Source organism: Myxocyprinus asiaticus, chromosome 4 (genome assembly GCF_019703515.2).
Source record: "Myxocyprinus asiaticus isolate MX2 ecotype Aquarium Trade chromosome 4, UBuf_Myxa_2, whole genome shotgun sequence".
Taxonomy (NCBI): domain Eukaryota; kingdom Metazoa; phylum Chordata; class Actinopteri; order Cypriniformes; family Catostomidae; genus Myxocyprinus; species Myxocyprinus asiaticus.
In genome coordinates this window covers 17610071-17623595 of record NC_059347.1, presented here as the reverse complement: position 1 = coordinate 17623595, position 13525 = coordinate 17610071, and the positions used below count along the sequence as shown (strand labels likewise).

General features: G+C 41.5%; 1 protein-coding gene across 2 annotated transcripts in view; it reads right to left on the bottom strand.

Annotated features, from left to right (window-relative positions):
• The window catches only part of LOC127431842 (A-kinase anchor protein 10, mitochondrial-like), a 41863-nt gene that overhangs the window by 25280 nt on the left and 3058 nt on the right, over positions 1 to 13525 (bottom strand). For both annotated transcript variants that reach the window (XM_051682450.1, XM_051682441.1), the window contains exons 2-3: positions 12835 to 12882; positions 7757 to 7942 (exon numbers count right to left, since the gene is read on the bottom strand). In XM_051682450.1, the coding sequence (XP_051538410.1) occupies positions 7757 to 7942; positions 12835 to 12882 (234 nt within the window). The remainder of the gene's footprint in view (positions 1 to 7756; positions 7943 to 12834; positions 12883 to 13525) is intronic.

Here is a 13525-nt window from a genome sequence, read left to right as displayed (position 1 = left end):
AGTTTCTAATATCTTCATCAGTAGACGAAGACGTGGAACTATAGAGATCAAGACAGAATTCTTTAAAAGCATTATTAATATCAATGGCCGAGATATATATTTTACCACCAGCAGATTTCACTGAGGGAATGGTAGAAAAAGACTCTCTCTGCTTTATATATCTAGCCAAAAGCTTCCCTGCTTTGTCCTCTGACTCAAAGTATGACTGTCTTGCTCTGAACAGCCAAAACTCCACCTTCCGCGACAAAATAGTTTTATATTTGTATTTCAATCGGGTCAATTCTCTGAGGCCATCAGGCAACATTCGACACTTCAGCTCTGCCTCAGCACTTTTAATATTCCCTTCCAACTCCATGAGTTCTCGTGCTTTGGATTTTTTGATGAATGAGGCATACTGTATGATCCGACCCCTAAGAACCGCCTTAAGTGCCTCCCAAGCCATGCCCACAGATACTGAGGACCAGTTGGTCTCCATAGAAACATTGAGTTCAGCCTTTAACATTTGTTGGAATTCAGGATTTTGCAAAAGGGATACATTAAAGCGCCAACTATATGATTTCTTTTTCTCCGTGTGGCAACACCTCTAAACTCACCAGGGTGTGATCTGAGACTAAGGTCTTTCCAATTGAGCAATCAACAATCAATGTGGGACTTAGATATAAAAAATAAAAAAAATCTATTCTAGAATAAATCTTAAGAACTGATGAAAAAAATTTATAGTCCCTACCATATGGGTTCAAAAGTCTCCAAATATCTGTAAGACCATGATTTTTACACATCCTGTGAAGCGTCAGTGTTGCTCTAGGGAGCTTACACACTTTTGCTTCACTATGACCAAGGACTGAGTCCATCAACAGATTAAAGTCTCCTCCCAATATTATATCATGAGGGGTGCCAGCCGTTTGCAACATCCCTTCAAGATCTATAAAAAAAAGCCCTGATCATCAGCATTAGGTGAGTAAATATTAGCCAAAATCAAACTTTGCCCCTGAATTCCTGCTAAAACAATAATGACTCTCCCTAATTTATCTTTAATCTGTTTGAGACATTTGAATTGTAGATGTTTATTAATCAATATAATGACTCCCCTGCTCTTACTTGAGCCAGCAGTAAAGAAAACATGTCCACCCCATTTCTTCCCAAATTTTCAGCTTCCTGCGGGGAAAGATACGTTTCTTGAAGAAACACTATATCATATTTCTTACCTTTAAGAAGAGAAATTAACTTTCCTTCTTTTTATGGGGTGCCCCAAGCCATTCACATTCCACATGGAGAGAGATAATCCACTCATACTAACATCTGACATTTTTACATTTTAGAAAAATTTGATCGTGTCAAAAATAAAATTATAATGACCACATTCCAACATTAGTACAACAATGAAACCCCAAACTTCCCCCTGAACCAAACAAACAGAAAAAAGAAAAACGTGCGCATTAACCCCATCCCTCTAAACTCAAACAGTCCATGTACGCCTACGAGTGCCCCCGCGACAACTTTGCCATCGGATTGCTCAAGTCCAGTGTTTCTATACAACTTTTGTGAGACAGAATTACACAACAGAAGATAATCTATAAAACAAACTCCAGCCAATAGGTGGAATAAACACAAAAAACGTGTAGATTCATCCATATAACTGTCCCGAAGTTGTGTTCCTCCACAAAACAAACTCCAGCCGCTAGCGGAACCAGCACAAAATATAATTTAAAAAAATTCCGTTCAGTTTCCTCAGACAGTCAAACGAATGTTCAGGGAGTCGGACCATTCGACTGCTACATGAGTGCAACAAATGACCCAATCACTCCAATGTCCTGCAAGAAATATTCCACAAAACAAACTCTAACCAATAGGAGGAATAAACACAAAGAACGTGCAGATTCATCTGCAACACTGTCCCAAAGGAGTGCTGCTACACAAAACAAACTTAAGCCGCTAGGCGGAACCAGCACAAAAAGAAACAAAAAAGGTGCTCAGCTTCCTCGGACGATCAAGTGGATGTTCAGTGAGTCGGTCCACTTGGCTGCAACGTGAGAACCACAAAATAACTTACTCAGTGCATTGGGGACATGTAAATACTTCACGGCCATCCTTAGCAGCTATTCTCAATTTGGCCGGGAACATCAGTGAAAAAGCAACCTTCCATTGATGTAAGAGTTTTTTGCATTCCTTGAATCGATCACGTTTCTCTCGTCGAATTCGCAACGTCCGGGAAAAAGAAAATGCTGTGGTCCTTCCAAGAAAGCCTTCCTTTACACCTCGCCTCGCGTAACACGAGATCTTTATCGGATGATCTCAGAAATTTGGCCAGAATTGATCAGGGCCTGTCTCCCTCAGCAGATCGCTGAGCCGGAATCCTGTGAGCTCGCTCGATTTCCAGCTTATGGCCTGTTATGTCGAGCAGACTCGGAAAGAGCCCATCCAGGATTTTCACCATATCCGGACCTTCTTCGTCCTCAGGAATTCCAACAAGTCGGACGTTATTCTGCCAGATGCGGTTCACCATGTCCTCCAGCTTCTCCCAGACGTGCTCTAAATCCACCTTGGTCGTTAGCGGATTAGCAGCTAATTCCCTCTCCGATGACTCCAGATAATCGATCCTTTTTTCGACATCCTCCACTCTTGTAACCACCTCAGTGAATTTTATCTCCATGGCAGTGATCGATCGACGTATTACAGCAAGATCCTCCAAGCTAGCAACGACCTTCGTCAGCATTGCCAACACGTTCAACAATTCTCGTCGACTTTACTTCTCAGCTAAATTGGCTCCCTGGCTCGCAGCCTGCTGTTCGGGGACGTCAGCTTGAGCACGTAAGAGTCTTTTAATGTCTCCAGAGCCTAAGGATTTTGAATTCTTTGACATATTGACTTCCTAGAACAGTTAAGGATCAGGGTGTATGGAATCTCACCGGTTAATGACATAAAAAGTATTAAAACTAACAAAGTGCACAAAGCTCGACATTCACACATCCGAACCTCGCATGGCATCATGTGACTCCGCTGTTAAGGACTATTAACAATTGCACAGAAATAACGATTTTGAGGAGATACTACCTCATTTTTGGTATACAAAGGCATTTTGATAAAGACATACAGTGCACTGCAAGTCACAGCATTAATTGTTTTAATATTTGGTGAATAAAAACACTTAAGATGTGTACAGTTGTTTATTAAAAAAAGGTGATACAAAGGCAAATATGCCGCGATATATAATATATTATAAGCTATAAGAGAACTCACGTAAGATTAAATGCAAAGGAAAAAAATGCAGCAATATATGAAGACAATCCATGGAAGATCAGAGAGCTTTTTAAAGGGGATGCAAGGCAGTGATGCAGCAATATCATTTACATGTTAAGAGGACCCATATGAGAAAATCATGTTTCAGTTAAGGCATTTGATGCAAGTAAAACACATCCTTACTGATCAGGATTTCCTCAAGAGTTCCTTCGGCATTTAATGTCGGTGGTCAAAACAGCTTTCTGTGCTTTAACGCCACTTGTTATGCTGGTTTTGGGAACTGCAGCAGCTCCTGACATGTGATTCACAGCTCACATTTTATTGGTCGGAGTGAATATTCGACACACCGTAAAAAAATATGTGCTTTGCCGGTGGGCAATATGGCGCGAATGTTCATTCCAGGTATGAAGAGCTCATTAGGAATACACTGTTTCCATAAAAAATTTAAATCGCAGCGAGAAATCACGGTGAAGGTTTGCATTTGGTGTGAAAAGCCATTAATTCACGCAAGCAGACATACATACATTTTTTTTTTTTTTGGACTCAAGATGGCGCCGAGTATGGCTGCTGCGTTGCGAGCTCCGACACAACATAGCAATGTTTTGTTTGTTTTGTTCACAATTCTTATGTTTTTTGTCTTGGATGTTGTCTGCCTTATTGTCTACGACAGACAAACACTTTTGGACATTGGTTCAGCGAACTTCACATTCCTCAATGCCGACCCACTGTTTACAAACACGCAAGCAGAACCCTTTGTCTGGGCAGCACGGCCGCGGAAACGCAGGAGGAAAAGGGGAAACAGAGCCGGCGTTCTCATCAGAGTAAGACGCCGCGCAAATCGACCCCCGCTACCCACTATTCTACTGGCAAATGTTCAGTCTCTGGATAACAAGCTCTGCGAGCTGAAAGCGCGGATCTCTTTCCAACGAGAGACGAGGGACTGCTGCATTATAGAAACTTGGATGTCTCATGAGATTCCAGACTCAGCCATTGAACCCGCGGGGTTCTCCGTGCACCGAGCGGACAGAGCGAAAGACCTCTCAGGTAAAACTAGAGGAGGTGGTGTATGTTTATGATCAACAAATCCTGGTGTGATCAGAGGAACGTACATTCCATCAAGTCTTTCTGTTCTCCTGATCTGGAATTTCTTATGCTTCTGTGTCGACCATTCTGGCTACCGAGGGAATTCACAGCGGTCATTATCACTGCTGTGTACATTCCCCCACAAGCCGACACAGACCTGGCACTCAAGGAACTGTATGGGATTATAAGTGAGCAGGAAACCGCGCACCCTGAGGCCGCGTTCATTGTGACCGGGGACTTTAATAAAGCCAGTTTAAAATCAGTCGCACCAAAATATCACCAGCACATTAGTTTCAACACACGAGGGGACCGGGTTTTGTACCATTGCTACTCTCCCTTCCGGGATGGCTACAAATCCCTCCCCCGCCCACCATTTGGCAAATCGGACCACTCTTCCATTCTGCTTCTGCCCGCTTACAGGCAGAAATTGAAACAGGAAGCACCCACCCTCAGAACGATCCAGTGCTGGTCGGACCAATCAGACTCTATGCTACAAGACTGTTTTGATCACACGGACTGGGAGATGTTCCGGTCCGCCTCTGATGACGACATCGAGCTTTACGCTGATAGCGTAATGTGTTTCATCAGAACGTGCGTAGAGGAAGTGATTCCGACCAGAACTGTCCGAATCTATCCGAATCAGAAGCCATGGATCAATAGCGATGTTTGCGCGGCACTTAATGTGCGGACCTCCGCTTTTAATTCCAGGAATGCGGAGGAGCATAAACAAGCCAGTTATGCCCTCCGCAAAACTATCAAAACAGCAAAATGCCAGTACAGGAGCAAGATTGAAGGACAGTTTAACACCACCAACTCTAGAAGCATGTGGCAGGGAATTAACATCATCACGGACTTTAAAGGGAATAAAAACTCCGCCATGAACACCGCTGCCTCTCTACCGGATGAGCTAAATACTTTTTATGCTCGTTTCGAGGGAAATAACACCGCCCTCGCGGAGAGAGCTCTCGCGGCTGAAGCTACAGAGGTTAGTTCACTCTCCGTCTCTGTAGCGGATGTAACCCGATCCTTCCAACGGGTGAATATCCGCAAAGCCGCGGGCCCAGATGGCATTTCGGGCCGCGTCATCAGAGCGTGCGCGAACCAGCTGGCTGGTGTTTTTACGGACATTTTCAACCTTTTCCTCTCTTTGTCTGTAGTCCCCACATGCTTTAAAACATCCACCATTGTGCCTGTTCCAAAACAATCAAAAATAACTTGTTTAAATGACTGGCATCCTGTTGCTCTGACCCCCATCATCAGCAAATGTTTTGAGAGACTAATCAGAGATTACATCTGCTCTGTACTGCCACTCAATCTTGACCCGCTGCAGTTTGCTTACCACAACAACCGCTCCACTGATGATGCCATTGCATCTACAATACACACTGCTCTCTCCCACCTGGAAAAAAAGAACACTTATGTGAGAATGTTGTTTGTAGACTACAGCTCAGCATTCAACACCATAGTGCCCTCCAAGCTAGATGAGAAACTCCGGGCTCTGGGCTTAAACAGCTCACTGTGCAGCTGGATCCTGAACTTCCTGTCAAGCAGACGTCAGGTGGTTAGAATAGGCAGCAACATCTCCTCATCACTAACCCTCAACACTGGAGCCCCGCAGGGCTGTGTTCTCAGCCCACTACTGTATTCCTTGTACACACATGACTGTGTGGCAACACATAGCTCCAATGCCATCATTAAGTTTGCTGATGACACGACGGTGGTAGGTCTGATCACTGACAATGATGAAACAGCCTACAGAGAGGAGGTGCACACTCTGACACACTGGTGTCAGGAGCACAACCTCTCCCTCAACGTCAGTAAGACAAAGGAGCTTGTGGTGGACTTCAGAAGAAAAGACAGAGAACACAGTCCCATCACCATCAATGGAGCACCAGTGGAGAGAGTCAGCAGCTTCAAGTTCCTGGGTGTCCACATCACTGAGGAACTCACATGGTCCGTCCACACTGAAGTCGTTGTGAAGAAGGCTCATCAGCGCCTCTTCTTCCTGAGACGGCTGAGGAAGTTTGGAATGAACCGCCACATCCTCACACGGTTCTACACCTGCACTGTGGAGAGCATCCTGACTGGCTGTATCTCCGCCTGGTACGGCAATAGCACCGCCCACAACCGCAAAGCACTGCAAAGGGTGGTGCGAACTGCCAGATACATCATCGGAAGTGAGCTTCCCTCCCTCCAGGAAAAAGGCGGTGTGTGAAAAAAGCTCGGAGGATCATCAGAGACTCCAGCCACCCGAGCCATGGGCTGTTCTCACTGCTACCATCAGGTAGGCGGTATCGCAGCATCAGGACCCACACCAGCCGATTCCATGAAAGCTTCTTTCCCCAAGCAATCAGACTTCTGAACTCTTGATCTCCCACGATCAAAATACACCAGCACTGCACTTTATTACCCTTACTCTTATATCTCACACCGGACTGTCATAAATTATATTATTATTATTATATTATGTTCTCTCTTAACAACTGACTATCAACCAACAGCCTGAATGTTAATACAGAACAATACTGTACATTCTATATATATATATATATATATATATATATATATACTTTTTTTTATATATTTTTATTTTAAATTTTTATTGAATAATGTGTATCTATATAGTAAAAAAAAAAAAACAGCGTATTGTATACTGTACAGTGTATGTTATTATTTGTATATTGTTGAGTGTAATTATGTGTATAACAGATGTTTAAATTGTGTTGTGTTAATTTGATGTTATTGTAAATTGGTATATGTCTCATCACTGTCACGACTGCTATGTTGATCGGAACTGCACCCAAGAATTTCACACACCATTGCACTTGTGTATATGGCTGTGTGACAATAAAGTGATTTGATTTGATTTAAATGTCAGGCTGCTGTGGAGAAGTTGGATTGTGAAGGCTGCACACGACTGTAAAAAGATTAAGAGATTACAGCACTCCACATACTGTACAAATCCAGCAGGCCAGCGCGCTGCAAAAGCCATTTCACTTACTCTCCCTAACACTCCAGAAAGCTCCCTCCCTTCACAAAATCCCCTCCAAATGTGATAATTCCTGATTCCCGAGATCCTGGGCACACAACATCAAATTTTACCTTGAGTTTAACACACTCAGCACAAAATTAAAGTCATACATCAAATGCCGCTACAAGCTCTGCCTTAATGAGCACTTATTTCCCAAATCAAACCTAACAGACCATATCAGTTTAAGGCAAACTGTACAGCCGGATACAAGGATTCTTTCAGTTTTAAATAAACAAAGTAGCTTTGAGGCCAAAGGGTTCATGGAGATTACCATCTTTTCCATCAAGTAACCATCTTTAAGAGTTGACAAATAAATCACGTTAAAACACAAATTAAGCCATTTCGGGATATGTTATTGTACATTTGAAATCAGTGTATAATGGTATGAATCCATGGTTGGTTTACCTAGGTCTCCAAAGTGTGCTGCCTCCATGTGGCTGGGCTGTTTTTTGAGGATGGCAGTGCGGCCTCGGGCAAAGGAGTCCATGTTGGCTGAGATAGCATTGATGGCCACATGGCTGGGCCCTGCCGCTTCCAGGATAGCATGATGATTACGGCTGCTGAGGGAGGGGGAGTGGGGGGACACTGGGGCTGGAAAGGAACAAACCGAGGAGGAACATTATTATAGCACCACAACATGGAATAACTGAATGACTGTATTAATGAATGCATGAATTAATGAATGAATGAATCCATCCATCCATCAATCCATTTAATGGAAGTGCACTGAAATTTTCTTACAACTTCCACAATCTCACCACTAAATGCTCATAAACTCCGTAATCTCCCCATCTGGCTAGTTATTCATTTAAATCTATAAACTAAACTTGTAAAGCTTTTGGGGGGTTCCACTTCCAACATCAGAAATGATTACATTTTTAACATAGTTAACTGTCTAAATATATGTCTATATTGTTCATCAAATAGAGTTGATGGAATATACTGTAATTACAATTATTACTTGAACATTTCTGTGCAGAATTTAACTGTGTAATAGCTCTAAGCCAAATCTGTCTTGTTATAAAAAATATACGACCAGTGTGCAATGCTCTCAAAGAAAAAGCAAACTATAAACAGTAGAGTGTAAGCCTCTTTCATTCAGAGCTAGTAAATTCCCCACAGTCTTGGTCATATGTTAATGATAGGACTAACTAAAATTAAGCCATCTTTTCACTGCAAAGGTGGCACAGAAGCAGCATCTGAAGTGGCATTTAGTGGGGCTGGGAATTGCCACAGACCTCCTGATTCGATATTACAATGATATTTCCTAGCCGATTCGATATGTATTGCGATATTACAATTCTGTAAGTATTGCAATTTGATGTTTTGATATAAAAACTTCATTAAAAAAAATTAAGAAAACGTTCCTTATTCCCAGAAAGAAATGTCTCTTGAAGAACATTTGTGCCTGAAATGACAATTTTTTCACTCTGTAATATATAATTTGCAGGTAAAAGTTAGGGATGTGCAAAACTACCAATCAACCAGTCAGTGTGTTAAGCTAGGCGACTAGTTAGTGCAAAGGAACCCATGTATAAGGCTGCATTATGTCCATTTGTATTCAACAAATAAATATATACAATAAACAGTGCATCCGGAAAGTATTCACAACGCTTCACTTTTTCCACATTTTGTTATGTTACAGCCTTATTCCAAAATGGATTAAATTCATTATTTTCAATACCCCATAATGACAACGTGAAAGTAGTTTGTTTGAAATCTTTGCAAATTTATTTAAAAAAAAAAAAAAAAAAAAAAATCACGTGTACATAAGTATTCACATCCTTTGCTCAATACTTTGTTGAAGCACCTTTGGCACCAATTACAGCCTCATGTCTTTTTTGAGTATGATGCTACAAGCTTGGCACACCTATTTTTGGGCACTTTCTCCCATTCTTCTTTGCAGGACCTCTCAAGCTCCATCAGGTTGGATGGGGAGCTTCGGTGCACAGCCATTTTCAGATCTCTCCAGAGATGTTCAATCAAGTCTGGGCTCTGGCTGGGCCACTCAAGGACATTCACAGAGTTGTCCCGTAGCCACTCCTTTGTTATCTTGGCTGTGTGCTTAGGGTCGTTGTCCTGTAGGAAGATGAACCTTCGCCCCAGTCTGAGGTCCAGAGTACTCTGGAGCAGGTTTTCATCAAGGATGTCTCTGTACATTGCTGCATTCATCTTCCCCTCGATCCTGACTTGTCTCCCAGTTCCTTCCGCTGAAAAACATCCCCACAGCATGATGCTGCCACCACCATGCTTCACTGTAGGGATGGTATTGGCCAGGTGATGAGCGGTGCCTGGTTTCCTCCAGACATGACGCTTGCCATTCAGGCCAAAGAGTTCAATCTTTGTTTCATCAGACCAGAGAATTTTGTTTCTCATGGTCTGGGAGTCCTTCAGGTGCCTTTTGGCAAACTCCAGGCGGGCTGTCATGTGCCTTTTACTGAGGAGTGGCTTCCGTCTGGTCACTCTACCATACAGGCCTGATTGATGGAGTGCTGCAGAGATGGTTGTTCTTCTGGAAGGTTCTCCTCTTTCCACAGAGAAATGCTGGAGCTCTGTCAGAGTGACCATCGGGTTCTCGGTCACCTCCCTGACTAAGGCCCTTCTCCCCCGATCACTCAGTTTGGTCAGGTGGCCAGCTCTAGGAAGAGTCCTGGTGGTTCCAGACTTCTTCCTTTTATGGATGATGGAGGCCACTGTGCTCATTGGGACCTTCAATGCTGCAGACATTTTTCTGTACCCTTCCCCAGATCTGTGCCTCGATACAATCCTGTCTCGGAGGTCTACAGACAATTCCTTGGACTTCATGGCTTGGTTTGTGCTCTGACATGCACTGTTATCTGTGGGACCTTATATAGACAGGTGTGTGCCTTTCCAAATCATGTCCAATCAACTGAATTTACCACAGGTGGACTCCAATCAAGTTGTAGAAACATCTCAAGGATGATCAGTGGAAACAGGATGCACCTGAGCTCAATTCTGAGTGTCATGGCAAAGGCTGTGAATACTTATGAACATGTGATTGTTTTTCGTTTTTAATAAATTTGCAGAGATTTCAAACAAACTTCTTTCACGTTGTCATTATGGGGTATTGTTTGTAGAATTTTGAGGAAAATAATGAATTTAATCCATTTTGGAATAAGGCTGTAACATAACAACATGTGGAAAAAGTGAAGCGCTGTGAATACTTTCCGGATGCACTGTATAATTTGTACTTGTCCAACTAATTTTATTTTATAATATAAAATATAACATACATATTATCATAGGCTATTACTATTATCATAATGATAATTTTGCAACATACAAATGGAGGCTAAAGAGTAAACTTGTTCAAGAACCATTTCTGGGGCTGTACTGAATTATGACACACATGACAATTCACCTGTAGTCCCAATGTCGTTGCATGTTATTTGCATATGCATCCTGAGATAGTCTGAGATCCTATGCAGCATTGCCCACCCTAGCCTTTTGGGGGCCCTAAGCAAAAATTAATGTGGGGGGCCCCCGTCAGCATGTTCGTAACACTACTTATAATGTCTTTGGCTCGTTAGTGCCAAAGCTCAAATTAACTTCTGAACAAAAAAAGCAAATCAGGGATTTCTTATAATATAATCAGGCGTGTTTCCGCAAGCACGGGTCTTTGAGTCCAGCAGTATTTTTCACCCACCACTGCGCATAAATACCCTGGCTGTTAGATTATAAATATTGCGTGGGCGCGACATGTAGTTTACGGCATCCAACAGTTTGATGAGCCTTTTTACAGCTAAACTTTTTAATAAAGCAGTGTCGGACAGAATCTACAGAATGACTTCTGACAAATACTCTCCACAACACCTCTCAAATAAACTTTTGGATTATGCATAATAACAGGAACACTGATCACAGCAGAGGATTTTGACGTCCCACAGTGAACAAACGGTGCTTTGATGGCTGTAGCAGTGGTGCATTAAAGGACTAAACGTAAAGAATTAAAGAGACAAAACTTCTCAGAGAGAAAACTGTTTGTGTGGAACTCTGCACAGATATAACTTCCCATATTTATCTATTAATAATTATAGCATTAAGATAAACATATATATATATATATATATATATATATATATATATATATATATATATATATATATATACATACATTTTTAAAAACACTCTTCATCAGTGAGACGATTTTAAAATTGTTTGGCTCAAGAATCGCAATTTGTAACAGAATCGATTTTTTTCCCCAGCCCTAGCAGTTAGTTGTATTTACAAATAGTGTTTAATGGGGCTCAAAGCACACATAAATGCATTTACACAGCAGTTACAAATGCATTAATAATGTTATGACATTAATATTTAAAATATTAATTTATGAATACAGAAATATGAAATGAATGTAAATATGAAACTAAATTATGAAATATATGCTCTGTCATGACAAATATATGCTCTGATGCTGCATTTAATTTACACAGAACCAAAGCAGCATCAGAACTGCCTTTGATACTGGGGGCTGAGGTGGGTCAGAGCAGGCATAATTTAGTCAGGCTTTTATGTCTTTATACAGAATTTTGAGCAGGCTCAAAGCAGGCTTAACTCGGTGTGTAAAGATGCCTTTAAACTAAAACTGTGCACATTCATCTGGCCTACACTTTTACATTCTAGACACCACCATAAATCTCAGGTGACTTTTTTGAAGTACCCAAAACAGGTCTCAACAAATCTAGGGTTGCACAACATATTGTTTTATACTCTATTATAGCGATTCATCACGATTACCATAAATCATCATAAATGGACATGAAACAATATTACCATAAATAATTGGTACTTGATTAACTGATTGCAAGTGCAATGTCAATTGTTTTTCATTCAACTCAGCATAAATATGTAATATCGTCACATTACTGTTTAACACTACATCTGCCAAACCTTAAATAGCAGCAGTTAAGAGCTGCTCAGATTGTAAGTCCAGACTACAATCTTTTAAATGAAACCCATCCTGTTTCAAGTGAGTAGTGTTTAAAGGGGTCATGACATGCCATTTTTATTATTTTAATATGTTCCCTGAAGTTCACTTATAATATAAGCAAATTTTTTGTACAACAAAACAGTCATATATTTGTAAGACATTATCATTTTCCACCCTCACTGTGACCCTCTGTCAGAAACACTCGGTTTTGGTGCTGCTTCTCCTTTAAGACTTGACAGTAAACACCCACTGTTATGATTGGCTCTCTGTTCTTGACTGACCTGCCGTCTCTCTGCTCATCGCTACTGGGTGGGGCTACGGAAGTGATAATGTAAAGTTAATGTGTTGTTGTGGAGGCGGTCAGATGCAAATGTCTACCACAGTGTGACATCACAATGTGGAGGAAGTAGAGAACGAGTCGTTTTGGCAGCTTGGTTCCAACAAATGCTCTTTGCATTATGTATGTTGTGCATTTCCAGTTAGGAGTAAACACATGCAAAGTAAAACACAGTAAGCAGTGTAGTGTCCTTACCTTTGCTGGCTTTGGCATCTACTGGTCTCTCAGGCTCCTTTCCTTTAGCTGTGAGTGAGGACAGAAATGCAATTTTACAATTACAAATTCAAGCAGTACTTCATCAGCATCTCTGCCCTGATGCCCCACTCAGCACAAAAGACGCCTCTGAATCTCTCTCTCTCTCTCTAAAACCCATCAATTAAGAAATCAACTGCTTGGAAAAGAATGTGAGCAGGTGCACTGTTTGCTGGTTATTTGCATGGGGTGAGGCCTTGCTCTTGTTTGTTAACGATAACTACACAGACAGACAGACTAGCAAAATGGGGAACAAACAATGACAATTCACATTATTATCAGATTAAAATGGGCATATATGAAACTGTTTCAAGCATTTCAAAGTCCTCTGCTGTTCTTATTACATATTAACTTACAAACTGACAGAGGAAGAGAGCAGACTATATAATGACAAGACTGAGAACAATGAGAAAGAACTGAAGGATCCTTATATCTAGGGCACAGGCTAAGAGGGCATCTTTTGTTTCCTCAGGGCAACCACATTTATTTACACACACTGAATTGCTAAAGACTGCGATGTCACATGTATATGGTGACCATCTACATGGTATCTGTTATGTAAAGAGAGATTCTGGCAAACATGGTCTCATTTTCAGTGAAGACAGAAAGTGCAGACCTATTATGATTTATAATG